General features: G+C 36.0%; 1 protein-coding gene across 3 annotated transcripts; it reads left to right on the forward strand.

Moving 5' to 3' along the window:
• The first annotated feature begins 1,004 nt into the window (after positions 1-1,004).
• LOC121974475 (E3 ubiquitin-protein ligase listerin-like) lies at positions 1,005-25,043 on the forward strand. Of its 3 annotated transcripts, XM_042525553.1 has the most exons (16): positions 1,005-1,193; positions 1,311-1,422; positions 2,464-2,526; positions 3,664-3,741; positions 4,705-4,796; positions 7,818-7,920; positions 10,476-10,628; positions 11,448-12,106; positions 12,226-12,718; positions 13,439-13,923; positions 14,884-15,685; positions 17,887-18,598; positions 18,680-19,719; positions 19,806-20,261; positions 21,786-22,016; positions 24,409-25,043. In XM_042525553.1, exons 1-16 carry the CDS (start codon positions 1,138-1,140, stop codon positions 24,634-24,636), a joined length of 5,763 nt encoding a protein of 1,920 aa, XP_042381487.1. In that variant the 5' UTR covers positions 1,005-1,137; the 3' UTR covers positions 24,637-25,043. The 3 variants fall into 3 exon arrangements, with proteins under 3 accessions (XP_042381487.1, XP_042381488.1, XP_042381489.1); XM_042525554.1 differs by lacking the exons at positions 1,005-1,193; positions 1,311-1,422 and having other exon boundaries at positions 2,465-2,526; positions 3,664-3,737; XM_042525555.1 differs by lacking the exons at positions 1,005-1,193; positions 1,311-1,422; positions 2,464-2,526; ... (1 more) ...; positions 4,705-4,796; positions 7,818-7,920 and having other exon boundaries at positions 10,491-10,628; positions 11,428-12,106.
• The last annotated feature ends 537 nt before the right edge of the window (positions 25,044-25,580 follow it).

Here is a 25,580-nt window from a genome sequence, read left to right on the forward strand (position 1 = left end):
AAATATAAATAATATTAAAATATTAAAAATCATGGAATCAAGTAACAGGAGCCTTGCATAGCCATAAGAAATAACCTATGCGGTTATGCCCTAAGCATGTGATTCCTCCTCACCTATTTTATATTATTATTATTATTATTATTATTATTATTTTTAGAAATCATGTGGCAAAAGGTGAAATCGCTCGCCCCCAGCGCCCCCCCGCCAACCCGTCCCTAGGTCAACACGGAGGAGGTAAATCACGGGTGACTACTAGCCATTAGTGCAAATGGCCAAGACATGGGGGAGGTTATGCTCGGTCACGCCGAGTTTCGACCCCAAGACCTCATGTGACAACACCCCATGTCTTAACCATCGCACCGCCCCGAGGAGACTTATTTTTAGAAATCATGTGACTACAAGAACTGAATTTATAAAGGAAATCTAGTGCAGAGATTCTTTAAACGACGTTAGAGATCAGATCTCATGGTCTATATGTTTTTTTGGACCATGGATCATATAACATTATGATTTGAAGTCATTCGGAGGATGATGGATAAATATCTAAGTTATTAGATCCTAAGCGGGGTAATTTTTAGTAATCTATTCTGACTTAAACTATAATTTTAAGTTAACGATGAATCTAAAAGGAATCATAATCAATTGTGACAGTTGAATTGCGGTCATGATTTGACCATAATTCTATATGATTTATTTCCTGATCCATAAAAATGACAACTAGGAGATCTGATTCTAAGGATGACTGGACGGGCGCGAACTAAAGCTAGCTTGTCACGTGTCATGCTAAGCCCGTTCAGTGACCCAAGATGTTCAGCCCAATTTTTAAATAATGATGGCCCAGTCCACTATAGTCATATTTTAAATATAAAGCTGGTTTGTAACGTGCCGTGCTACCCCTGTCCCGTGACTCAATCTGTTCAGGCCCATTTTTTAAATAACGATGGCCCAGCCCACTATAGAGGGTAGCCCGATCCCAGTCCATTTACGCTCCGGGCTCCGATTCGTCGTGCTAAGGCCAGAGCCGACTTTCGTCCTCAATTCTCCGACGGGAAGAATAAATCTTCTGCCGTTGGGTCCGCGCTCCTTCTAGGGTTTTTTTGCCTTCGCTCCGCCGCCTGGGCGTGACCTCCGTAGAGGATGGGGAAGCCGAAGGGTGATGGTGCGAGGAGCAAGTCGCGTCCTTCTAGCAGCAGGTTTAACCCTTCCTACGTCCTACAAGTTGTTGTTTTTATTTTTGTGTCGGATTCCAATGTCTTTTGAGGATTTAATTGTTCTTATTGTTTTCTTTCCTTCCTTGTGGTCATGTTTAGCTCGGCTGCTTCTTTGCTGCCCTCGGGTGTCTCGACTGTTGGATTCGGCGGTTACTTGGGGAGTTCTCGAGTTGATTCCTCTTCGTCAGCTGAGGATTCTGTGGCCTTTTTGGTATGTTGTTCTCAGCTTTGGGCAGTCTTGGTTAACTTGTCTGTTTTTTTTAATTCATTGCTAGAGTTTTAACCTCATTTAGATGATTAGCCATCTAATTGTATGCATATTTGGTATGATTTTATATCCGTGTACTGACTAATTGGACAAATAAATTATTGAAGCACATCGAGTGAATATGTGTCTGCTGTCCCTGTTCAACCTGTCTTATACCTGAAAAATTATTTTAGTGTTACTTTTTCTTTCCTTTTTCTATGAATTCTGTCCTCTTATATATTCTAAAATGTGTTTTGAATGATCTACTTTAAGTAGAATTGCTAAAAACTTCTAAACCATTGAACTAGCATGCATATAGACGAGTCATAAAAAGTCTACAGTACTATTGGAATTACATTACTGCGACAATGGCTTTTATGGAAATATAGTGTGCCAGTCATGGATCAGTTGACCATTTATGACGTTGTGCTGTTTCCAATGCTAATAATTGATTCCTAAAAGAACACAAAGGTAGTCCAACAAATATATATTGTTTAAAGGGTAGTCCGGTGTACGAAGCTTCCTCCAATGCGGGTCCCAGAAAGGTCTATTGTATGCAGCCTTACCTTACATCACAAGAGGCTATTTCTGTGACTCGAACCCATGACCTCCAGGTGACAAATATATATTGTTTATCAGTAATTAAACATAAAATTCTACAATCACATGTTCTTAGTGGCACAATCAACAAATTGTGCATAGATTTCATTTGAGATATCTTATACAGATTGAAATCCATCTTATTGGGGGGCTGTTGATGTTCAATAAATAACCATGGTTTTGTAACTGAAGACAAATGTACGAACGATGATTTCTATTGAGGAATTTGAAGCCTTTCGAGTCATTCTATGATCTTATCTAGATGGCCAGTTGTTTCTGTTTGAATTCACCAGCTTATATGACACATTGATACATTGCTTTCTCTTTCAAATTTCTTAAGTCATATGCACATTAGAAGTTATAAGATCCAGGCTTGGTTATTGGAGCCATAAATTGTTATGGCAGGATGTTGACAGTGAAATGACACAACATTTGAAGCGGCTTGGAAGGAAAGATCCAACAACAAAGGTAATTTAATGGGGCTTTGTTCCTGAAGAACATCTAGATTAAGTTTTTCTCCATCTTTTTCATGGACATCTTTATTGTCAATTGCAATGGAAGTCATAGTCCTGTGTTATATGGAATACATTATCCTCATTCGCAAAGTTCTCATAGAATTTATTTATCAGCCATTTTGATATAAATTTCTATCATACCTGTGTAAAATTTTGATCAAGTTTGACTATTATTATTTTAAATTATTTTTTTACTTTCTTTAATGTAATTTTGCTTAGAGTATAATTCCATTGTTTCTCCTTGTTCATAACCCATGTTGGATGTCCATTTATTATATGTTGCATTTTTTCATGTGTAAGATGACTTAACTATAAATTTGGAAAACTCTTATAGTTGGTATTCCATTGGAAATTGGACTTATACTACACAAACAAGTGTCTATTTAAATCGGACAATTCTGTCTTGCAATTCCATAGATAGGCCTTTTCTTACAAAAATAATTTTTGGTTAGGAAAACTCCTTTGAAGCATTTGAGTTGATCTTAGAGCTAGTGAGTGGCCTCTGAAGTGTGCTAATACTAGTGACATGGTTAGATAAATAAGTGAGCCGGTCAATCTTTAAAAGATTAAAAAACTTTGGCACGAACACATGACGTTGTAATGGTAAATTATAGAAGATAGATGCGATATAATAATAATATTCATAACTATTTAACAAAAAGACAATTCATTATTATTTTGAAATGCTTGCAAAATTATGTATTGCCTATACTATTCGTAGAGCTTTCTCAGTATAACCTGCCAAAGAATCACTCAATTTTTCAAATGATTAAGCAAATGCTAGTTCACTATGCTAATGCTGATTGGTGTGGGTGAGTTGTTATTATGTCACAAAATTGAGGGGCAAAGAATAGGGGTCTATGGAGGAGTTGATTGTAGGATGAGGGTGGTGAAATGAAGTTTGGTTTGCGGAGGCCAAAGTGTGGACAGTGGAAACATTAGAAGACTGAGATAGCTTCCACATTTAGGCAACCATCCATGTAAATCTTGAACTGATATTTGATAAGTCATTGGTTTGCATTGCTTATGTGATGTTTTGATATTTATAAAAACTTTATAGCCTACTTATTGACATATTTTCTTTGTGCAGCTAAAAGCTCTGACAACATTGGCAGTTCTTTTTAAGGAAAAACCTACTGAAGAATTAGTGCAGATTATTCCACAGTGGGTATAGTTCTTCCTCCATTCTTGAGCAACATTAGTAACTTTTAGCATTTTCTTGGATGCTTTAGTGTTTTGACATAAATTCAATTTGTTCTGGTTTTAATTAGACTTTTAGCATCGAAGGGATATCTTTAGTCCTCTCTTCATTCTTGCTTTCTCTCTATGTGGTGCCAGTTAACACATATTCAAAATGAATTTCTTCCTAATTGGTATGAACACATCACAGTTATATCAACTTCACTGTTTTATAATTTGTTAAGCTTTAGCGAAGCCTTTCAGTGGTTGACCTGATCGGCTGATGGTCACTAGCAACTTGATGGTCTTTTTTGTCTAGTAATTTAACAAGACATTGTGATAGTTCCGTTTCATCCTTAGCAGATTATTACCGTCTTCTGGTGATTACTTATTGTAGGTCCCAATCACTTTTAGCCATTGTAAATTAAGTGATAGAAGCATACCAGTATCAAATCATTATCTGATACTTAATTTTGTTCTTGGAATTGGTGATACACAAATAAACAGATCATTATGCCATGACACTAGATATTTATATGTACTTAATGTTTTATAGAAATTGATTTATAATTACATGGTGTACCATTCCTAATTGTTGGAGTATGCTTCTATGTGATCCATGTTATGTTGTCTAGTTACTACTTTTGTATTCATTAATAATGATTCAAGTTCATGTTTTCTTAAGCACTTTGTTTAATGAGTCATTATCTTTTTGCCCTTGGGATGTTGCTTCCTATATTATCTACAGTTTTACCTAGATAGCAACAATTTTTTTTTCTCACTTCCAACTGCTTGTACACTTTTTAATCACTTCTGATTCTATTTTAATATATACTGCATAGGGATGATATGCACAACTGTACTGTTGTCTCACTAAAAGTAAATGTTTTTGTATTTTTTTTCCTACCCGGCTTATTTGACAGCAAATGCTTTTTCTGATATTCTTTTATAGGCATTTGAATACAGGAAGTTATTGCATGATTTTAATAGAGAGGTCCGCCGAGCTACGCATGACACAATGACTGCTCTTGTTACAGCCATTAGGTTTGCACTGGTTTGGTGGTTCATGAGTAACTCATAATGCTTATTAATTTCAATTCTTGTATTTTATTATTTATGAATCAATTTATGGAGTGAAAGCTAAAGCAAAGTACCAATCCATATATTCGTAATTGTTTTCTAATATGTACGTTTGTATTAAAAGTAATAGACGAGTTGGGTTTGTGATTCTGTTTGATACATTGATATCAATTGCAGGCCAATAGTGTTGATATTACATTGGTCAGCAAGTACCTTAGATGTTCAGATTAGTTTTTATAGGTCTTGATTATTACACATGGGTCGCATCAGGACCACAAATCCTGGCCAAGGTATAGTTATTCAGATTTCTTTTGGTTCTCAATTCTTACACATGGGTTGCATCCAGACCACAAATAGTGGCCAAGGTATAGTTAGCCTTTACACATATCGTGACTAAAATCCATGGGATGAAATGCTAGGAACTGGCAGTCCAATTGGCCAACACAAAAAGTGAGACTAATGTTTTAGATTATGCAATCCACCATCCTTCTAAAAAAACCTTTAAGTCTCCCTGTTTCATGGGTTGAGTCACATGGATTTTAGGCTCATTACAGCAGCCAATCTGGTTTTCCATACTGGTTTGTCTTATGATATAAATTTTTGTATCAATGCTAACCTTTGCCAGCACATTGTATAGGCATGTGTTGGATATGCTCACATAGGGTATTCACTTCTCTCTACGTGCCCCCATATTTTTCTTCATGAGATACTTTGGCATTATTATTTATTAATTAGTTTTGATATTACTATTTATTAATTAGTTTCAACCATCTGTACATTTGACCTTGTAGTAGCCCTCTTAGTGGCATTATGCAACTTTCTTTAGTTCATTTTGCTTCAGTAACATAGCTTGTATTAATAAAGAGTCAAACTTAGTGAAATAAATTCAATTATCTATTTTTCTATAATAGTGTCATCCTTATGAAACTAAGTCAAACAAATTACGAATACGCAGATATTTATATTGTAGGAACAAAGAGAGAAATAGAGGGGTCTTTAATACCATAAATGTAAATTTAATGTTTTTGTCTAATGCTATGTTTACTTGGATGGGCGAATGAGTGAGGGCAAGGAATCAACGATGGAAAAATATCTCTCCGGAAAAGGAAGGGAAAAGAAAAAGAATGAAAGGGAAGAGAAAAGAATCCCTAGGGACAGAAAGGTAGAGGGAGGCGCTCAAGATCCCTGTCGCCACTCACCCTACAAGCGTCGACATCCACAATTCCTCCTTTTCTTGCTTCGCCAAGATTCACCTCAATAATTCTCTCTGCCACCACTATCGTCCTGTTGTCTCTTCTGAGGAGCCTCCCTCTACACCGTCTGCTGCCCTTGCCACAACATCCTCCGTGCTCTTCCCGTTAAGTGAAGTGGTGCGAGCCGTTCAAGGTGTCAGTGATGGACGTCGAAGTCATTGCAGTCAGATGTGCCACGGGATGTGCTGGCGAGGACGAAGTGGACAAGGAAGTCTTGCCGGTGAGGACGAAGCAAACAAGCCGTCTCAATTGGGTGTGTCGTGCGGGGACGTTGTAGCTCATGCTAGTGATCGACCGTGAGGGGATGCCGCCACTCGCAAGTGCCATGAGGGGGCGCCACCTCTTGTGCTTGCGAGATGCCGTGAGGGGACGCCGCCGCTCATGCTCGCGAGAGGCCGTGCGGGGACTCCCACCGCTCTCGATGAATGTTAGTGACCTTGCTGGGCCGGTTGAGCAAAGCCGTCGGCGGCTCACGAGGTTGAGGTCAGGGATGTGAGAGACTCCATGGGAAGGAAAGAAAGGCGTTCCGCCTAATTTTGGGTTGATGAAAATTTGTTAACAAATCAATCCGTAGATGGATTCAGAAATTTAACCGTCTATTATTTTGTAATAAGAAAGGGAGTCTTGGCGCAACGGTAAAGTTGTTGCCATGTGACCAAAAGGTCACGGGTTCGAATCCTGAAAACAGCCTCTTGCAAAAAGCAAGGTAAGGCTGGGTACAATGGATCCTTCCCCGGGATCCCGCATTGCGGGAGCTTCGTGCACCGGGCTGTCCTTTTTTTTAAAAATTATTTTGTAATAAGTAAATAAGGGAAAGGATAAATAATCCATCATTCCTTACAAAATAAAAAGCGGAAAGTTTTCAGTGTTTGAATCTGTTCTTTCAAGTAAACGGACCATAAAAGAAGATTAATTAATAATACAACAGAAATATTTTTTTCTTTTCCCTTTTATGGTGTCCTATTTAGCTTGTGAATTGCTAAGGCTGTGCTTAGTTCACTAGAACTTTCATCTTTTTCAGAATCTATTCTTAGTTTCTAGAAAATAGTGTTGAGACAAATATGAAATCTGATCTGATGAAACTGAAAACTAAAAATTTAAATTGTGACTTTATATCGAATTGAAAGGGAGTCTTGACACAATGGTAAAGTTGTTGCTGTGTGACCTAAAAGTCATGGGTTTGAGCCTTGGAAACAGCCTCTTACAAAGCAGGAAAAGACTGCGTACAATAGACCCTTTCCCGGGATCCCGCATTGGCGGGAGCTTCGTGCATTGGACTGTTTTTTTTTGTGAATTTGTATCGAATTATCCCTATTTGTTTCTATTGGATACTTAAATTTCACATTTGATGTTTGCCGGTTCATGCAAAAATAAGAAGAGGAATTGGATGCAAACAAATTCTCTATTTTTTCCTTCATTCAAATAAGAGATTGATTATTTCAGTTTGTTTCCTTTTTCTTTTTTGTTTCTGTTTCATTCAAACACAACATTAGGTGTGTGCCTAATCTCTTGGTTAATACAGGATCTTGGCACATTAGTCCACATTGTTCATCTTACTACTATGCAAATTATTCCTATTTCTGGAAAGTTTGAGATTTTTTCCTTTTTAAGTACCTTAACAATGTATGCTTAATCTCCTGTTTTTGAATTATTTGTATTTAGGTATATTGTTCATGTTGCAAAAGATTCTGGTGTGTACTGAAGTATTGTTAATATTGAACTATTCATTCAGGAAAGGATTGGCTCCACATTTGAAATCTTTGATGGGGCCTTGGTGGTTTTCTCAATTTGATCCAGTTCCAGAAGTTTCTCTGGCTGCTAGGCTGTCTTTAGAGGTTTGAAATTCATGCCTCATACCCATCATTCTTTTTAATTAGGGAAGAGCCTTGAAAAGGGTCACTAGCGCTTAGAAACATCCACACGAACTCCTTTTCTTCAAATTTCTTATTGGGACTCCATACAAAAGGCAATTCCAATCTTACCCTCAGAACAAGTCATGTATACAAATGTTTTGGTGAAAACATTGTTCATGCATTGATCTGAACAATTTTGGACTGAAATATGGTTTCGAGAGTAATTCAAAATTATCTTTTTATGGGGCTTTAATTGGGAGTTTTTACTAAACGGAGTGCTATGTGGGTATTTTAGGTTATTCAGATTTTTTTGGGGCTTTTGCTTTATAATTCTATGCTGACATGCATATAATCATTACATATGCTATGGGAAAGAATGTTCTGCATGTGCCACCATTGATAGCGGACATGGGACGAGGTTGCTGGCGAAGCCACTAATGGTGTACATGTAAGGAGAGCGTTTTTGTGGGGTTAAAGTGGTTGTTGGGATGTGACAAAGATGACAATTGTGCATTAACTCTTGCAAGAGAAGAGAGAGATACAAATTGTCACCTTGGAGTGGGGAAGGGATTATGAGATCGTGCTACATGGTAACCGGTGAGCAGTGTTGTAAATGGTGGTAGGCGGCAGCGAAGCGATCAGTGACCGGACTGATCGCCAACCGCCTTGCCTAGGCGATTGAATTTTGTTCTACTATTTTTTATATATAATATTATAAACTGTCATTATTCTTATATTTACTTTTAATAATATATATTAATTTAAAAAATCAAAACAAGTAATATATATATATATAATGAGATAATTTTATTAGGTTTTAATTAAGTCTATTTAAATTAATTCAATCATAGTAGGAGTTGATTAGAATTATTAATCTAAAATTTAATTAAATCGTGTACCCTATTTTTGTCAGGCGATGAGTTTGATCCGTTGCCAGGACCTCACAACGCGCTCGGACACATCATCGGGCTCGGGCGATGGGTCCAGGCCTATCGCCAGGCTCAGACGACGCATCCGGTCTTGCGCGATGCATCCGGACTCGTCATCGGCCCAAGTGACGCGTCCGGACACATCGCGGTGGTGAAACGGCGGCGGCAGCAGTTCTAGGCATGGCAATGGTAGAAGGAGGTGAGTTATAGCCTAAAGCACCGCCTTTACTTAAGGCGGTGCGGTTGATGCCCACCTCCCGCCTAGGCGGCCACCTCGGCCGCCATTTAGAACATTGCTGGTGAGCAAGAGGAGGAACCTGTGTTTTATTTAGCTGCGTTTGTGGGGTTGTTTGTGGTGCTGTTGCTGGCCGTGGGCACAAGGAAAGGAGAAATTGTAATGCTCAGGCAAGGGATAGAGAGCTATGTGCTGTGAGGCTTGCAAGCAATTAAAGTGGGAATTGCTGAGTGTACTTAGAGGAGTTGCTTTGTTAGTGGGGTTGGATTGAGCATTATTGGTGATTTTGGAGGAGGGAGGCATTAGGCTATGTTATTTGGGATGACAAAAATAATATCTATGACAAGGAACAACTTCTGAGACACAATCCTGTATCTTCCTTTTGATTGCTTTGGAGGAACTCGTCAGAATGTCAGGGAGGGGTGACTTGTAGTGTCCTTAAAAGAGCTTTTTCCCTGAAATGCTTTTGCCCAAAACTGGGCAGAAGTGAAGGGAGCAATAAAAAAAAGGGTAAAAGAAGACAGCAGGAATATAGATGCTGCACAACTGACTCCCCACACGTTGATGGCAATGTTGTCTATCTCACAGCCGCATACCATTGAGCCTTAACTGCTGACATCTCTGATTCCTAGAACCGCCTCACAAACCCTCTTCTTCCAATCTCAACTGCCATGGGCCATCGATCCCAATATGCCCTTCAAGCGTACCACTGCTTCCCATTCAACTTTATCACCCAAGTTGTTGAACATCTGAATGGCAATGATTGCAGAAAGATAGTGTGGGGCACGGTTGAACAATTCAGTGGGAGCAAGAAGGAGACAAGGGTAATTTCATCATTTTATATTCTCCCTCCCCTTCTTTCCTCTAGAGTAAAAAGAGCCTTAAGATTTGCGAGTGTGGATCAACTTTCCCTATCCAATTAACATTTTGTCTTTGACTCATTGATTGATGTAGGTTTGGTTTGAATTGGTTCAGTTCTGGTTCATCCTTTAAACGTCCATACTGGTTTCTGTTTAACTTGAGCTCAACATGAATCCTAGGCAAACTAAACCTAATCCACTCTCTAAAAATACAGCAAGCCACCAGTTAAACTGAAACTAAGTCCAATTAATTGCAAATAGGCCCCAACTAAACCTCAATCAAGCAAGTTACCTTATACTGATTACTCTAAACATGTCTAACAATGATAAAAGAAAAATCAGGCTTACAGAGGCTCACTTTATTTTTTTAGCTATTTCTCGATTGACTATGAATTTTTTTCCTCCCTTGTATTCAAGGCTATCATTAGTGATATTTAAATTTTCCACAGATTTTTAGCTGTGCTCTAGTTAAATTTCCCTCATTCTGTAGTAACTTTGCTAATGTTATTGCAGGCAGCCTTTCCAATGCAAGAACGAAGGCTGGATGCTTTGATGTTTTGTGTAAATGAGATTTTTCTCTATTTAGATGAAAATTTGAAATTAACACCACAAACGATGTTTGATAAAGCCATACCTGCTGATGAGTTGGAAGATATGCACCAAAGAGTATGTGTTTGGACCTCCCTTTTATTTTAATATTAAACTTCCATTGAACATGTTTTACATTGTTTTAGCATATGACAGGTGTTCAACTAATTAATTGATATTTGACTTTTAGATTAGCTTTATTGTCTAGCATGGTTTCTTTTTGTTGGAACAGAATAATTGACAAAGAATTTTTAGTTCTTGGATATATCATATAACACTGTGTTTTTTGCTTTTATCATTTGCAAGTATCACACATGACATTTGTAGAATTTTGCTTGCACTTGATGCAAGCTATTCTGATATGGTCTTGCACCTCTTTGTTTCACTAAGGTCAGCTATTCATGTTAGAAGTGCATTTGTGAATAAACTATTTGATTCAACTAGGCTACATGTTCTCCTCAGGACACTTCAAGTAACATTTTTTTTGGAAGTTCTGGATCTCTGGAATTTGATTTTAGCATTGTTATATTTTGCCACTTCTTTAGTTGGAGAGAGGATGTATTTTATTTCGTTAACAATTGTTCATTTACTCTAATGTTAATATGTTCGTGTTACAATCCCTGTTACTGAGTTGTGCTCTGCTACTTATGAAGTATGTAGCCATCAATTACTATTATCCAGTGCTATAGATATTTAGCACAAATATGAAGAAGGCAATTCACGAAAAAGGAATCTTAGATATTATCATAGTTTACAAGGCTTCTATCTACTACCTACACTTTCAATTCTTGTTATTAATCTTTCCTCTAGAACATAATGTTATTGTTTAGCTTTTGTTCGTTGGGTTCTATTTCCATGATCTTTGACTACATTTCAGGGTACTTTCCTTTTCTGCAGGCAATTTCATCTTCATTATTGGCAATAGCAACCCTTATTGACATTTTACTGGTTGTAAAAATGCCAAACTCTGATAATGGAAATTGTTCGCCCGAACAAAAGCTTATATCCAGAGCAAGGGCTGCTGCAGAGTCTTCTGTTGAAAATCTGCTTGCTATGCATAAGTGTTTTCTTCAACATATGAAATCCAAGCATCCCAGTGTTCGTACAGCTACATATTCTATCATAGCTAGCATTATAAAAAATATCCCGCATGTCTTGAATGAAGAAAATGTGAAGGTGCTTTCAATTGCCATACTTGGTGTTTTACAAGAGAAGGATGCATCTTGCCATTCGTCCATGTGGGATATGTTATTGCTTTTTTCAAAAAAAATCCCAAATGGTTGGTCATATTGTAACACCCAGAAAGTTGTCCTCAACAGATTTTGGCATTTCTTAAGAAACGGATGTCAGGGATCACAACAAGTTTCATATCCAGTACTTGTGCTATTCTTGGATTCAATACCGACTGATGTAAACCTTGGCGAGCAATTTGTTGATTATTTTTTCCAAAATCTTTGGGCTGGAAGACATTCTTCATGCCACTCACTTGCTGATAGCAAGGCTTTATTTGGTGCATTTAAAGAATGTTTTCTCTGGGTGTTACATCATGTATCAAGGTATATGCTTTACATAACTGATCGCTCAAATTACTACAATCTTGTTTCTCTTTGATCTTTCACTTTTGTCTACTGACATATTCATCCATGATATTTTTTTAATTTTTTTTTCTTTGCAGATATTGTAAAACAAAAGATGACCAAAGTGAACTTCCTATCAAGTTGATAAATGATATTTTTGTAGAACTATTATTGAATGACTATCTGCTGTCAGCTAGCGTGAAAAAGCAAGATGAAAGTTCACAAGCAAGGTCTGATATCTCAACTGATGGTGGCAGTTCGCTGTCTCATGAAAGGTCACAACAGAGAGTTAATAGTAGCCATCAAGCGTTTTTTACTGAAGAGTTATTGAGGTGTATTATTGGAATTCTATTAGAGATCTCCCAAGAGGATCAAAATTTGACAAGTGTTTTCTGTACATCCTTTCAGAAGGACTGTCTTGAAATTATTCGAGAAGGGGATTCCTTGCAAAATTTTCCTGAGTGTATAGAAAGAATTGTCAGATTTTTTCTATTAATTGATAAGTGTATTTTGCTGAAAGGTCATGATTGGCCTTTGCACTTTTTAGGCCGACCACTGTTTTTTACCACCTTCCCTGTGATTAAGTCTATGGTGAGTTCAGGACAAAATATATAAATACTATCTATTTTTTATTTCCTTTTCTTGGCTGACTTTTTGTTCATCGAAATGTATTTTCTGTTTTCTATGAAGATATTATTTGAAGTCCTGTTTACTGTTGTGTCCCATTACTTAGAGCAGGATACTATTTTCTATAAGGACAATATACAACTGTTGTTCCAGAACAGTAAGGTTTGTATGACGCTCTAGTTTGCATTGCATGATGATCTTCTTTTATTTTTAACTTGTTCTTCTGGCTATTGTCAAGACAATACACTGGTATTGATACTAAAACAAGTTACATGCATTCCAATGAAAATTTTCATCTAGTTGAAGCTCTGCGGAGGATACAGTTAACTTTACCAGAAGGGCTTTGTTGGTCTTCAGGATTGTAATTTTGTATCAGTGGAAAATTACTGCTTGCTACATGATAAAATGCCCCCTGAAATTTCTACCAAATCTGGAACATAGATTAAGTGCGGTGAATACTAGCCCACGGTTATTTGAATCTGTACGTGTTTAAGAATTAAGATAACTAAGCTTGATGAAAATTTTCATCTTTTGAGTTCTGCACTCGTGTTGTTATAACTTAAATTTTATGATATTTTCTTTTATTTTTGAATGATCACAGCTTATCAAGTCTTTGGCAAAACCTCCGTAGGTATTTCCTTTTGCATACGTTGGTGATGTTTATTGGCATCTGTTGTTTTGCAGGATTCTCTGGATGCAGTCAAGCTTCTGTCCATCTTGGTTGAAATATTTGGGCCCGATCAAATATTCTCAGAGTTTGATAGCCCAAATGCAATGGATATTGAAACCAAGACGAAGCATTTTTTTCATACATTCAATAATGACTTTATTCCATGGTGTTTAGAAGGAGTTGGTAGTTTCGGAAATCTAAAACTAGATTTTCTGCTCGATTTGTTTCAAGATGACTATTTTTTTCAGCAATGGTGTGCAGTCATCACCTATTGTGTAGATGATACAAAATTCACCGAAACCTCAGACAACATTAGTAATATTCAGGTGCTTGCTATGCTCATTGGGAAGGTCAGGGAAAGAATTAGGAGCAAGAAGCTGGGAAGGCTGCGAAAGTTTGGCTTGTCACCAGAACATTGGCACCACGACTTGCTAAATTCATCTGCAATAAGTTTTGCTCACCAGACTTCCATGATAAACTGTCATGCTCAATTTCTATGGTAATTTTGCATTTTTATATCCTCGAAAAGATCAATGGAAAAAACACACAAAAAGTTTATATTATTATGGTAGTGTTACAATACATCCATGTGGGTGAGCAAATGGCTAAGCTGTACTTAAGGTTAATGTTTGTTTGATGTCCAATAGAGTAATACAAACAAATTTAATCTATTTTAAATGAGAGAGTAAAGGGTGGGCAAGAGTATGCCATAGCTTGACAGACATAATCATACTAATAACACATTTCTAAAACTTCTTTTCCTTTTTATTCTTTCATTCTACTTATATCTAATCATAATTTTTTTGCTACTCGTGTTGCAAGTAGCATAAATCTAATCATAATTTTTTTTCCCAAAATGAAGCACAGTTGTTGATATGATCATCCAAATTTTCCTTTAATCATGTGCTGGAATCCTCTTTTTTTTACATCGGTAACAACTGCATCTTGTTGACATGTAATTTCTAAGACACATTCTCTATGTTTTTTGATGTCTTTCCTTCTTCTTTGTGTATGATGACCATGCTAATGCTGATCCTATTTTTATTTTTTTCTGTATAATTTTTGCTACTTTGAAGTAAATTTTTTTAAGTTGGATGACAGCTCAATGCTTATGAATCTGAACCTGATTTGGGTACTTTTATTGCTAATGGGAACCAAGAGAAATGCACTTGATTTGAGTAGTCATCTCTAAGCAAACTGAACCTTGTTTATCATTTAACTGCACTTTCAAGCTTCTAAAAAACATAAGAGGCAAAATCTCAGTTCCTTAGCTAGTAGGGCTACATCCAAGAGTATCAGCTTTTAGAAGTTATCAATAAGTAACAATCTGTGGCCATATAGGTGGTCCAAATTACTGAATATAGTATAATGTTAACCAACAAAAATGTTTTTTTTAATTATGTTTTTTTTAAAAATTTTTTATTTATTTTACATTTCATTTGGATAATTTTTCATGTAGTGCCGTACTTGGAGGGTCAGCCGAAGATGATCAGCTTTGCTTTTTGTCTAAAGAAACTTTAATTATTGTCTGGGAGGGAATTTTGAGAAAAATGACATCACTTCTTACTTCGTCATCATTTCATTGGGTTCATTTTGCATGCTCTTTGATTCTAGGTTCTGACCACAATGATTTTCTTAAGCTGCAAGAAGCATCTTTCTCAATGAAGGTTGCAATGGCTCAATTTTCTTTTGAAGTTCTCAAGGGTAGCATATTTTGCTTGAAGATAATTGATGATAGTTGCACCTTAGTTTCTTCACTCTTAGCAACCCTATTTGTTCTTGATTGGGAAAATTGCATGATGGCTCTGACTTGTACTAATGATAAATTTGATTGTTCAAAATATGCTGGTGATATTGATAATTCTCTGTTGGAAACTAAAGTTCTTGGCAATGAGGAGCAGGTTGATGCCAAGTTGGCTTTGGGAAGAAAATTTTGTGCCTATCGCCGTAAGATAACTCCTAATTTCTTGAAAAACACAAGTCGCGAGACACAATCAAGATTTCAAAACATTTTAGTGAAAATAGTAAGGTTTGCATTACTAGACTCAGATGATTTAGTTTCTCCAAAACAATCTATTTCATTCTGTGAATGGGTGTTAGATATGGCAGAAATAATATGCCACACTAGAAAAGAGATGCAGATTTTGTTGGACCAATTATTCCAAGAGGGAAAATCTTGGCCTTTCTGGGTTAAATCACTCATTGACAGTGGGAACAGAGTTGCAACCTTCCAGCGTGGGACAGCTTCATTGAGTGTTAATGTAAGGATTCTGTATGCCACTTATTTTGTATTATTTGCATTGCTCTGAAAAACTACACCTTCCTTTGTGATGCATAGCTTTGAATATTGGAACAAACACATTTGACGACTATGATATATACTACTGAATAAGCAGAATTCTTTATAGTTCTTATTGTTAGGGGAGTGTATAATATATCTTGGAATAATTTTGCTAGAATTTGATGCTGTGATGTTTGAATATATGCCTGTTAATGTTGTACACTAAGATCATGCTTTCGATATGCATAATATGTAATTTTGCAGTGTTTTTATAAGCTTGTGTGGAACTTACGATAGCATTACCCTTCTATTTTGTTTTTCTTAACTTGTATTTGACTTTTTCACAAGAGTTGATCCCTTTGCTTGCCATTTATTTCTTTTATTGTTAGGCATAATTGTTTGCAAGCAACAATAATTCTTGCATTAAGACACTAAGTGGCCATTATTGAATGGACGTATTTCTTTTATTAATGGACATAGTTGTTTGCAAGCAACCATAATTCTTGCCTTGCATTATGACTCTAAGTGGGCTTTCATGGTTGGTGATGCAAAGAGATGTTGCAAAATTTGATGGCACTTGCTTTATTCTGAGAGAAAATACATGCTAAATGATTGACTACTGAATCTGACTAGTCATTTGTCTGGAAACATACAATTTGGTAGGAATTCAAAAAATATGTGGTAAGTTTGTCATAATGTTAAGATGTAAGCAAGAAACTTGGTTATGATGAGCTGTGCATTGTTTAACCATTCTGCTATTTAGCATACCTTAGTTATAAACTAGTTGGTCCTTGGCTTATAAAATATACTGTTCTAAATGTAAGACAAATTCCCTGGCTCCCTTGGGAACTAGAACCTCTCTAAGAAGTAGTTCCTCACAGAAAAGATTAAAGTTATTGTCTGTTACCAATTTAAATAATTGGTCTGACTGATAACCTTCTGATCAGGTTATACAGTGTCAAGAGGTCGAGCGAATTTCCTCCTGATCAGGTTATTCATTGTCAAGGTCATCCAGTGGGGTATTATCCCATACCAATTTGGATAACTGGCCAGACTGATATGCTTCTGACCAGGTTATCCAATGTCATGCATTTTCATTTTCATTTTAACTTTAATACCTTTAAGTAGGATTTTTGAATCCTTTCCCCTCTCTTTCTTAGTTATCTATCATAGAGAAAGACCAGGAAAGCTTGGTACAATTCACATAATGACATTCTTTCTTTTTTGTTTTTAGGAGATAAGTGGATATGGATAAGGTGAAATAATCATTTAAGATGGATAAAATTTTCCATAAATACAAGCTTTTATGTGGATTTGCAGATGTATAAATATGAAAGGTGGGATACTAATGCAAAGATAGATAATGAAAAGCACTAGAAGATTTCATTTATCTTTCCTAATTTTTTTACTTTGTATAATAAAAAATATTCTTGAGAGAAGAGAGGAATTCTAAGAGACGTCTTTCTTAACTTATTTTGTAAAATAAATAAAGTGGTGAATTTTCTCTGTTGAGAATCTTGATGGACAAGGAAAGAATATAAAACAAGAACCTACTTTTTCAAAAAAATTCTTTCTAGTATAACCATGTGGCAATTGTTTTTCACCTGAAAAATGCCTTTCTATGCCAAATAATGGTAATGGTAAATTCTTGTCCTATTATAAAAGATAGTTGTGTAGATCTTGTTTTAATATTTTTTTTCTTTGTTGAATCGTTTATTGTACCATGGGTTTCACATGTAAATTGTTATAATAAATAGGGCACACTGATTATCATAGAGTAAGGTTATCCTGTTTTGTTGATGTAATTACTTCAGTGTTTTTGGTTTCTGATTAATAGGGAAGGTCTTTGCTTTTATGTCAACTTTTTGGTGTTACTAAATGCTTTTATCATAATTTACTTTGTTGAAACAATTGTTTTGAATTATGTAATAAACAATTGTTTGAAATTATGTAATAATTGATGTACTTAAATGTATACCTCTTGACTAACTAATACTGAATTTTACTGCTAGTTATATCATGTTTCTCCGCCATTCTACGTATGCTTATGTAGGGTTATACTCTAGTGTGTTTTTTAAGGCTCAACCTTTTGCTTCTATTTCATTTGCTGCATCCTCTTGTCAAACTGGTTATAGTGTCTGTAGTTGACATTGACATGATGTCTTGATGGGAATAATGCAGGAACATCATAATCACAGTTTTGTTGCTTTTGCTGACAAGCTTGTTTCAAGACTTGGAGTCGATGTGGTAATTGCAGGTCTTACAGAGATTTCTATTGGCTCATCGCGCATTGAGGTTGTTTCAGGATTTTCATCTCCTTACAAACGTGAGTGGCTTGCTGCTGAAATAATTTCTTCATGGGAGTGGCAAGTGAGTAATGCAACAGAGGCTTTCTTACCTTTGCTTAGCAAATATGCAAGAACTGAAACCTCTACTCTTGAAGCTAATATTTTGTTCTCTATTATTAACACATTAATTGATGGAGCTATTACACATGAAACTCATGATCACTGGGCATCTTTTGATTCATGGAGGGTTCTGCATGATGAATTTGATAAAATCAATGATCTATTTCTCCGTGGCCTAGTTTCCTTGCTCTCTACTTTGTTTGTCAAGGAAAAAGTCTGGGGAAAGTGTGAGGCCATTCAATTATTTAAACAGCTTATGGATAAACTTTATGTTGGCACTTCTGTAGTGCAGTATTGCCTTAGAATTCTTCCTTTCATTTTAAGTATTATTATACCATCAGCACTAGAAAACTCAGAATCTGATGGCACAACTGAAGAAATTTCGAAAGATTCTCTACACGAAAACCCAACAAGGAAATATGTCATGAGTTGGCTTGAAAACTCCCTTTCCTTTCCTTCAATAATCTCAGCCAAAACAGAACAAGGTAATTGCATTTTCTTGTCGTAGTTTACCTGTATATATAAGATGATTGTGCTATATTTACATCATGTTTTCCATGTGACAGACGTTGAAGAATGGATCCAGGCTGTTATATCATGTTTTCCATTGAGGACAACAGTGGAAACTGGGAAATTTGAAGTAAGTTTATTGAGGAATGTGAGCAATGAGGAGGCAACTTTGCTTCTGAGTTTATTCAGAAAGCAAGTATGCTTAAATGATGCTTCTGCAGCCACTAATCAGAAGCAGATTATTTTAGGGAAACTAATAGCTGTTTCCGTTGGGTATTGCTGGCAAAAATTTGATAAAGATGACTGGAGTTTTGTGTTAGATAATTCACATAGGTGGTTGGAGTCGTCTGTTTTGTTGCTGGAAGAGATAACTGATAGCATTGATGATGCAATAGTTAACCACACAATTATAAATGGCTTAGAATGTACTCAAAAGAAGCTCGAAATCTCTCTTCAGAATTATGATCCATGGATATTTCATTTATCAACTGCTGCATTAGTTACATTACGTCTTCTCTCACAACCGGAAGAACATGAAAAAACAGATAGTACTGAGGCTTTGCATCACATAAAACTTGGAAAGTGGGCTGACATGAAAGATCAAACCATGGCAAGTATCTTACGCTTGTTTTTTGCAACTGGAGCTAGTGAGGCTATTGCAAACTCATGTAGTGGAAATTTATCGAATGTTGTTGCTTCAAGTAGGCTGATGCAATCACATTTTTGGGGTATGATAGCATCATTTGTTTGGAATTCTCCTAAGCTAGTGAGAAGTGCAGCAGTGGAGTCAATGAAACTTTGGGGTCTTAGCAAGGATTCCATAAGTTCATTGTATGCTATTCTTTTCTCCTCAAGACCAATCTCATCGTTACAGTTTGCAGCTTATTGTCTTCTCTCTTCTGAGCCTCTATGTCATTTGTCAGTTGCATCAGAAGGTAGTCCGGAGGGAGAAGGTAGCTCATTTATGGAGTCAGAACTCTCATTGGATGTGGAATCATCCACCGAAGAAACTTTCTGTTTGAGAGATGAGATATCCTTTCTCATACAGAGACAAAGTGCTGACCTCCCAGAGATGGACTTGATATCTCAAGAGAGGGTAATTGATTTTTGCTTGTTTGTATATCTGTCAGAATTCTGGCAATCTGGTCTGATATAGCACTATAATTTTTCCCCAATTTGCAGGTGAATGTATTTATAGCCTGGGCGCTTTTGCTTTCTTGTCTAAATTCATTTTCTCCTTCATCCAAGGCTAGGGAAAAAATGGTTCAATACATACAGGACTCAGTTAGTTCAACGATATTAGATTGCATTTTCCAGCATATTCCTTTGAAGAGCGGAGCAAATAATGTAAAGAAAAAGGAAATTGAACTTGCAGTCGAAGCTTCTAATGCTGCTAATGCTGCTAGACATTCAATTACTACATGCTCTCTAGAATTATATGTACAATCACTCTGGCCTGTTAGGATTGATACAATGGCCTCACTGGCTGGTTCAATATATGGAATGATGATTCATCTTCTTCCCTCTTATGTTCGTAATTGGTTTTCTAGTCTGCGCGATCGCTCTCTGTCATCTGCTGTTGAATCTTTTACAAAAGCTTGGTGCAGTCCTCCTCTTCTTTTGGATGAACTTTCCCAGGTAACTGCATTAACAAAAAGTATATTAACGTTCTGGAATTTCTTATTAACTTCATCATCCCAGATTCTATGTAAACATGTTGTGTAAGCATTGTATAAGCCCTTTGTATAGAATATGAAGGTTGTGGTGATTTTCTCAGATTATTTAGAGCTGTGGTAACTTCTAAAATTCAAATGACTCTTGTAAATTATCAGGAGTTTGATGAATAGAGAGTGGAGAATGCAATTCTCGATTAGATAGTTGGTCATTTATGTTCTCTAGATGTATTAAGAGATCTCAGTTTTGCATTATCATCTTCTCATTCTGTGGATGCAGTATGAAAAATCCATGCAGTTAGAATTACTTCTACAGCCAGAACTAATAAATAAAGAGCTACATAAACTTAAGTATATGTTTTTGGATAATGAAAGTGTAAGGATGATGTAGGATAACTAAGTGGTACATATTTGATGAAAACGCCTATACATTACATATTCCAATTATTTGGTGTTTGCTATATGGATGTTATCCTATTATTTAGCTCTAACTTCACATTGACTGATACCAAGATCTTTTAGATATTTGTTGAAAGTTATAAAGATTCATGTGTTGATTTGCTTTATTACAGCGGAGGTACTGGTTCATTGCAAGCACTTTGTAGGAAGGCAACTTGCTTTTCATTGTAACTGTGCATGCAAAATGAGTTAAATTATGTTCTGATATTTGGTGGTTGGTATTAAAGTACAACAATGGGCCAAGGATTAAATCATGACCTGATGTCTAAGCTAACAATGAGGCTAATGAGCCTATTCCTTTGTGTGTGTGTGTGGTGTGTGTGTCCAAAGAATTTGAGTAATGTCTTTAGAATGTTATTGAATTGCTTTATTTTCAATGTATCATTTCAGAGTTTCATTTATTTGTAATTTTACATACATGCTCCTTAAGTTTGGCAAAAGCATGGCTTAAGATTAGTTGATTAAATTACATATATATATGCATATTCCATTTTCTTCTTACACATTTATTTTTTATTATATTTCTTATATATTTTGATAATTTATACAAATGCTATATTGTGTATTATGATATAGTATTGTTGTATTTTAGAATTTCATGTTTTCAGCATTTTAATTTTTCCTATTTTTTAATTTCAGTTTTGGGCGTATCTTGACTCTAGATGGGTGGAATTTGATAAAATTCTATGCATTTTGTATTTTTTATTTGCAATTATGAATTTTATAATTTAACATTTTTTTACATTCAGCAATTATGTTTTTGTATTTTTTATCAATTTATAAAATTGTTTTATCTAAGTTGAAGTTATATTTTAAGCTTCTATTGAAAACATTTTTATTTGTTCAAAGTCAGAAATGGTTTCTTCGACAAAATTACCTGCCTCACCAATTTATGAACCAGAGTATGCATGCATTTATGAACTTATCAACTTGAGAACCCTTTTGTGTGCTATACCTTTAGACATATAATTTGTATGTTGATCGTGATATCTTACACTCTGAAACACCTTAAGTTTTTTTCTTTATACAGGTCAAAGAGACTGTCTTTGCTGATGACAACTTCTCAGTGAGTGTAAATAGGTCAGCTTCTGAGATAATTGCTACTTATAAAAAGGAAGAGACTGGGATGGATCTTGTGATTCACCTTCCAAGTTCCTATCCCTTGCGCCCTGTGGATGTTGAATGTGCAAGAAGTTTGGGAATTAGTGAAGTAAAACAACGCAAATGGTTGCTGTCTTTGACAGCATTTGTTCGCAATCAGGTCTTGTGCTAATATTAAACTTGATGCTTTAGCTTCTTCAAATGTGTCAAATTTTGAGAACTTTGCATATTGCATTTCATAATTAGGCATTTTACTTGTTTAGGTTAAAGTGTTAATGAGTATGTAAATAATTCAATCAACTCTAATTAAAAGTTGTACTGTTAGTAAATTAGTTGAAGGGGAGCCTTGGCACAAGGGAAAGTTGTTGCTGTATGACTTGGAGATCACGAGTTTGAGTCTCGAAAATAGCCTTTGACAAAGCAGGGTAAGACTACGTACAATAAACCCTTTTTATTGTTAGTAAACCAGTTGCTGTAGAAAATTATGAAAACTACGGGAACAATTAAGAACAAGTGCTCATGCAATAATCTAGTGGGCTGACATGAATAGTAGTGGTGCTGCAGAAGCGGTTCGGATCGCTAGAGGGGAGGGGTGAATAGCTAAACTTGCAAGTTAAAACCCGATTCAAAAATAAACACAACATAAAAAGAAGAGGCTCGATACTTAGTTTACAACCCATGGGTTGCTAGTCCAAGAACTATGAAAACACTTGTCCACTATCTTCTCTTTGCAAATGCCCCAAAGGTGGAGAAATCTCTTACAGTGGTTAAGTACAAGAACAATAAAAGAACTGAAAACAGAATGAATTCGAGAGTGTGCTACTTTCCTCTTCAAGCTTCAGTCCCTTTTAGAGACTCCATCTCTATCTCAACATTGTGCTGACGTGGTACAACCCATGGGTTGCTAGTCCAAGAACTATGAAAACACTTGTCCACTATCTTCTCTTTGCAAATGTCCCAAAGGTGGAGAAATCTCTTACAGTGGTTAAGTACAAGAACAATAAAAGAACTGAAAACAGAATGAATTCGAGAGTGTGCTACTTTCCTCTTCAAGCTTCAGTCCCTTTAGAGACTCCATCTCTATCTCAACATTTTGCTGACGTGGTACCTTCCGGTCTTTCGGAAGACGTCCGATCGACTGGATCTTTGTTGATGCCACTTTAAGCTTTATTCGTTTCGACAATGGCTCGATAATGGCTGTGGATGACTCAGTGGTCTTCGGTCGATTGGAAGTCCCTTCAGTCGCCAAGATACGTTGCCATGCTGATCCATTTTGACAACGGTCTGGATGACTCAGTAGTCGGCTTCCGATCGCCTAGATTATGGCCAACCTTCGTACTACCATTTATTGATCTCACCTTCTCTGGTCTTTCAGACACTTGGTCGCTTGGACTCAATTCCTGTCGCCTTGAGCAATCTTCCTTCCTGCTTCTTTTCCCTCGGATGCATCAAGCCCTTCCGGCTCATTCCCCATGTGTCCTTTTCGCTCCACTAAAACACTCTTCTGTAGCTCCTCATACCTCAGATACACCGAGCCCTTCTACTCCTTTTCCGTGCTATTTTTTTCGCTTGCTTGCGTCTTCTGCTAAGGCTTTGCCATCTCCAATGCTCCTAAGGCATCGGGTATGTGTTCTCTTAATCCCTGTACACTTAGACACACACATTAAACTTATTTGATTACACATCAAAACTCCACTTGAGGTTCTAACAAATAGGAGGGAAACCAGTTATGAAGAGGCAACCTGCAATATTTAGTTTCATATGGGAAGTCTGGTGAGAAAATGTTTGCTTATGGACATGAAAATATAATTTCTTCTACCACGAATTAGTTCAATTTTGTTTAAGTCTGTTCTGCATTTGTATCTGGTGTTTTACATCTGTATAATTTTTTAGTTATGATTGTTGTTTGATTTCAATCTAGCTATTCTAGTATGAACAATCTGAATGGTTAGTTGAAGATTATAAACACAAACATTCACATTAGCATCACAATTGGTTTGAGATTTAATTGTAGAAACATCAGAAACTAAAGAGCTCTCCTGATCCTCCAAATTCACTTGTACCTTACTACCTTTATAATAACATACACTGCATTTTGAATTAATTAAGAGGGCAAAGGTGGATTTCAATGGTTATGGTAAAAGTTCAACAATGAGTATGACAATTATGATATCTTGGCATATATATGTTCCTTTCACTTTGCTTATTGGTCAAAATAGGATATTTTGATCCCATTTGCATTTTGTTTGATAGTAGATGTAAACACACTTGTGATTTCTCATATTTATTCATTATTAGCAAATATAGCTGATTGACATTATTAATTCTAAAATGTGCAAATAGAAGCTCACACATACAGTGCAAATATGCTATGCTTCAGCTGCATGCAGTGTTCATATGCTTTTTAAACCATGCACAGCTGTTGCATATATTTCTCCAATTTAAAGCCTTCGTTAAATATTTTTATAGTAGTTTGAATTCACTCTATATCTCTGCATCTATTAATTTTTCATATCGGCAGGATTACGTTGAACCTTTGTTTTTTTTAGCAGAATGGTGCAATTGCTGAGGCAATTCGGATATGGAAAAGCAATTTTGACAAAGAATTTCTTGGTGTTGAAGAATGCCCTATCTGTTACAGCATAAACCACACAACAAATCACAGTCTTCCTAGGCTCGCTTGCAAAACTTGCAAGCACAAGTTTCACTCTGCTTGCCTTTACAAGTGGTTCTCAACTTCTCATAAATCAACTTGCCCATTGTGCCAGTCCCCCTTCTGATCAGTCGTTTTTCTACCTTGTGGAATGTGCAAATGTTTCGTGAATACCTTGTGTACGAGTAAACCTGAAACGTATAAAACTGCAGCCATCCCTTTTGTGTGTTGATGAGTTCAGAGTTCAGACCAAGGATCCACCATCACAGGAAGCAATTGACTGACCTCAAGAAATATGTAGAGAGCCTTGCTATTTAAGCCCCTTTTTTTCTCATTTTTGTTCAGGGTGCTGCAAAATGAAAATCAGAGCGAGGAGTCACCAGTGGCCAAATTGTTTACCCCTTTGGATCTCTCTCGGTCGCTTGTTGGATAATGTAATATGATGAGATCAAAAGCTTGCTGAGAGAGTTGATTATTAATATTATTTCCTCCAGACTGCTACTTTATTCAGGAAAAGGTTAGTTTGATGGGATATATGTAGAGCATCCATGCCCTCTTCCATAAATATAGAATTTATTTTATATTTTATATTTTAATTATTATTTTTTTACATTAGCTACTCTATCTATTTTTAATATTTTTTTTTAAAAAAATAAAATTAAAATAAAATTTATTTTTAAATATTAAAATATTATTTAATTTGAAAGAAAAAAATAAAAATAATAGATTGGATAATGAAAAGTAGATATTACGTAGGGATATATAAAATAATAAAAAAAGAAAGAGAAAAAATAACAAAAAATATAGTAGAAATTTTAAAATAGATGATGTAGTGTGTAGTGAAAAGTGATTGTTTAAATTTGATGAAGTTGATGGTTTATTCTAAATTTTAAAAATATTATAGAGAAATTAATGGATATACTCTTATAATTCCAAACATTGTTATTGTTATATATATATATATATATATATATATATAGCACCGCTACGTTGCGGACTGAAATTTACGGATCGCTGCAGACTTGCCCTCGTGGCAAAGTCCGCGTCAAATTATTTTTAATATTTTCTCGC

The sequence above is a fragment of the Zingiber officinale genome, chromosome 4B (assembly GCF_018446385.1).
Source record: "Zingiber officinale cultivar Zhangliang chromosome 4B, Zo_v1.1, whole genome shotgun sequence".
NCBI classification, from domain to species: Eukaryota; Viridiplantae; Streptophyta; class Magnoliopsida; order Zingiberales; family Zingiberaceae; genus Zingiber; species Zingiber officinale.

What these genes read in the sequence shown, in the direction of transcription:
- LOC121974475 (XM_042525553.1), top strand. Translation starts at nt 1,138, where the DNA reads ATGGGGAAGCCGAAGGGTGATGGTGCGAGGAGCAAGTCGCGTCCTTCT. An exon ending in TGTCATGCTCAATTTCTATG is followed by an intron (nt 13,924 to 14,883) that starts GTAATTTTGCAT and finishes TTTTTCATGTAG; the next exon opens with TGCCGTACTTGGAGGGTCAG. An exon ending in TTTTGGATGAACTTTCCCAG is followed by an intron (nt 20,262 to 21,785) that starts GTAACTGCATTA and finishes TTCTTTATACAG; the next exon opens with GTCAAAGAGACTGTCTTTGC.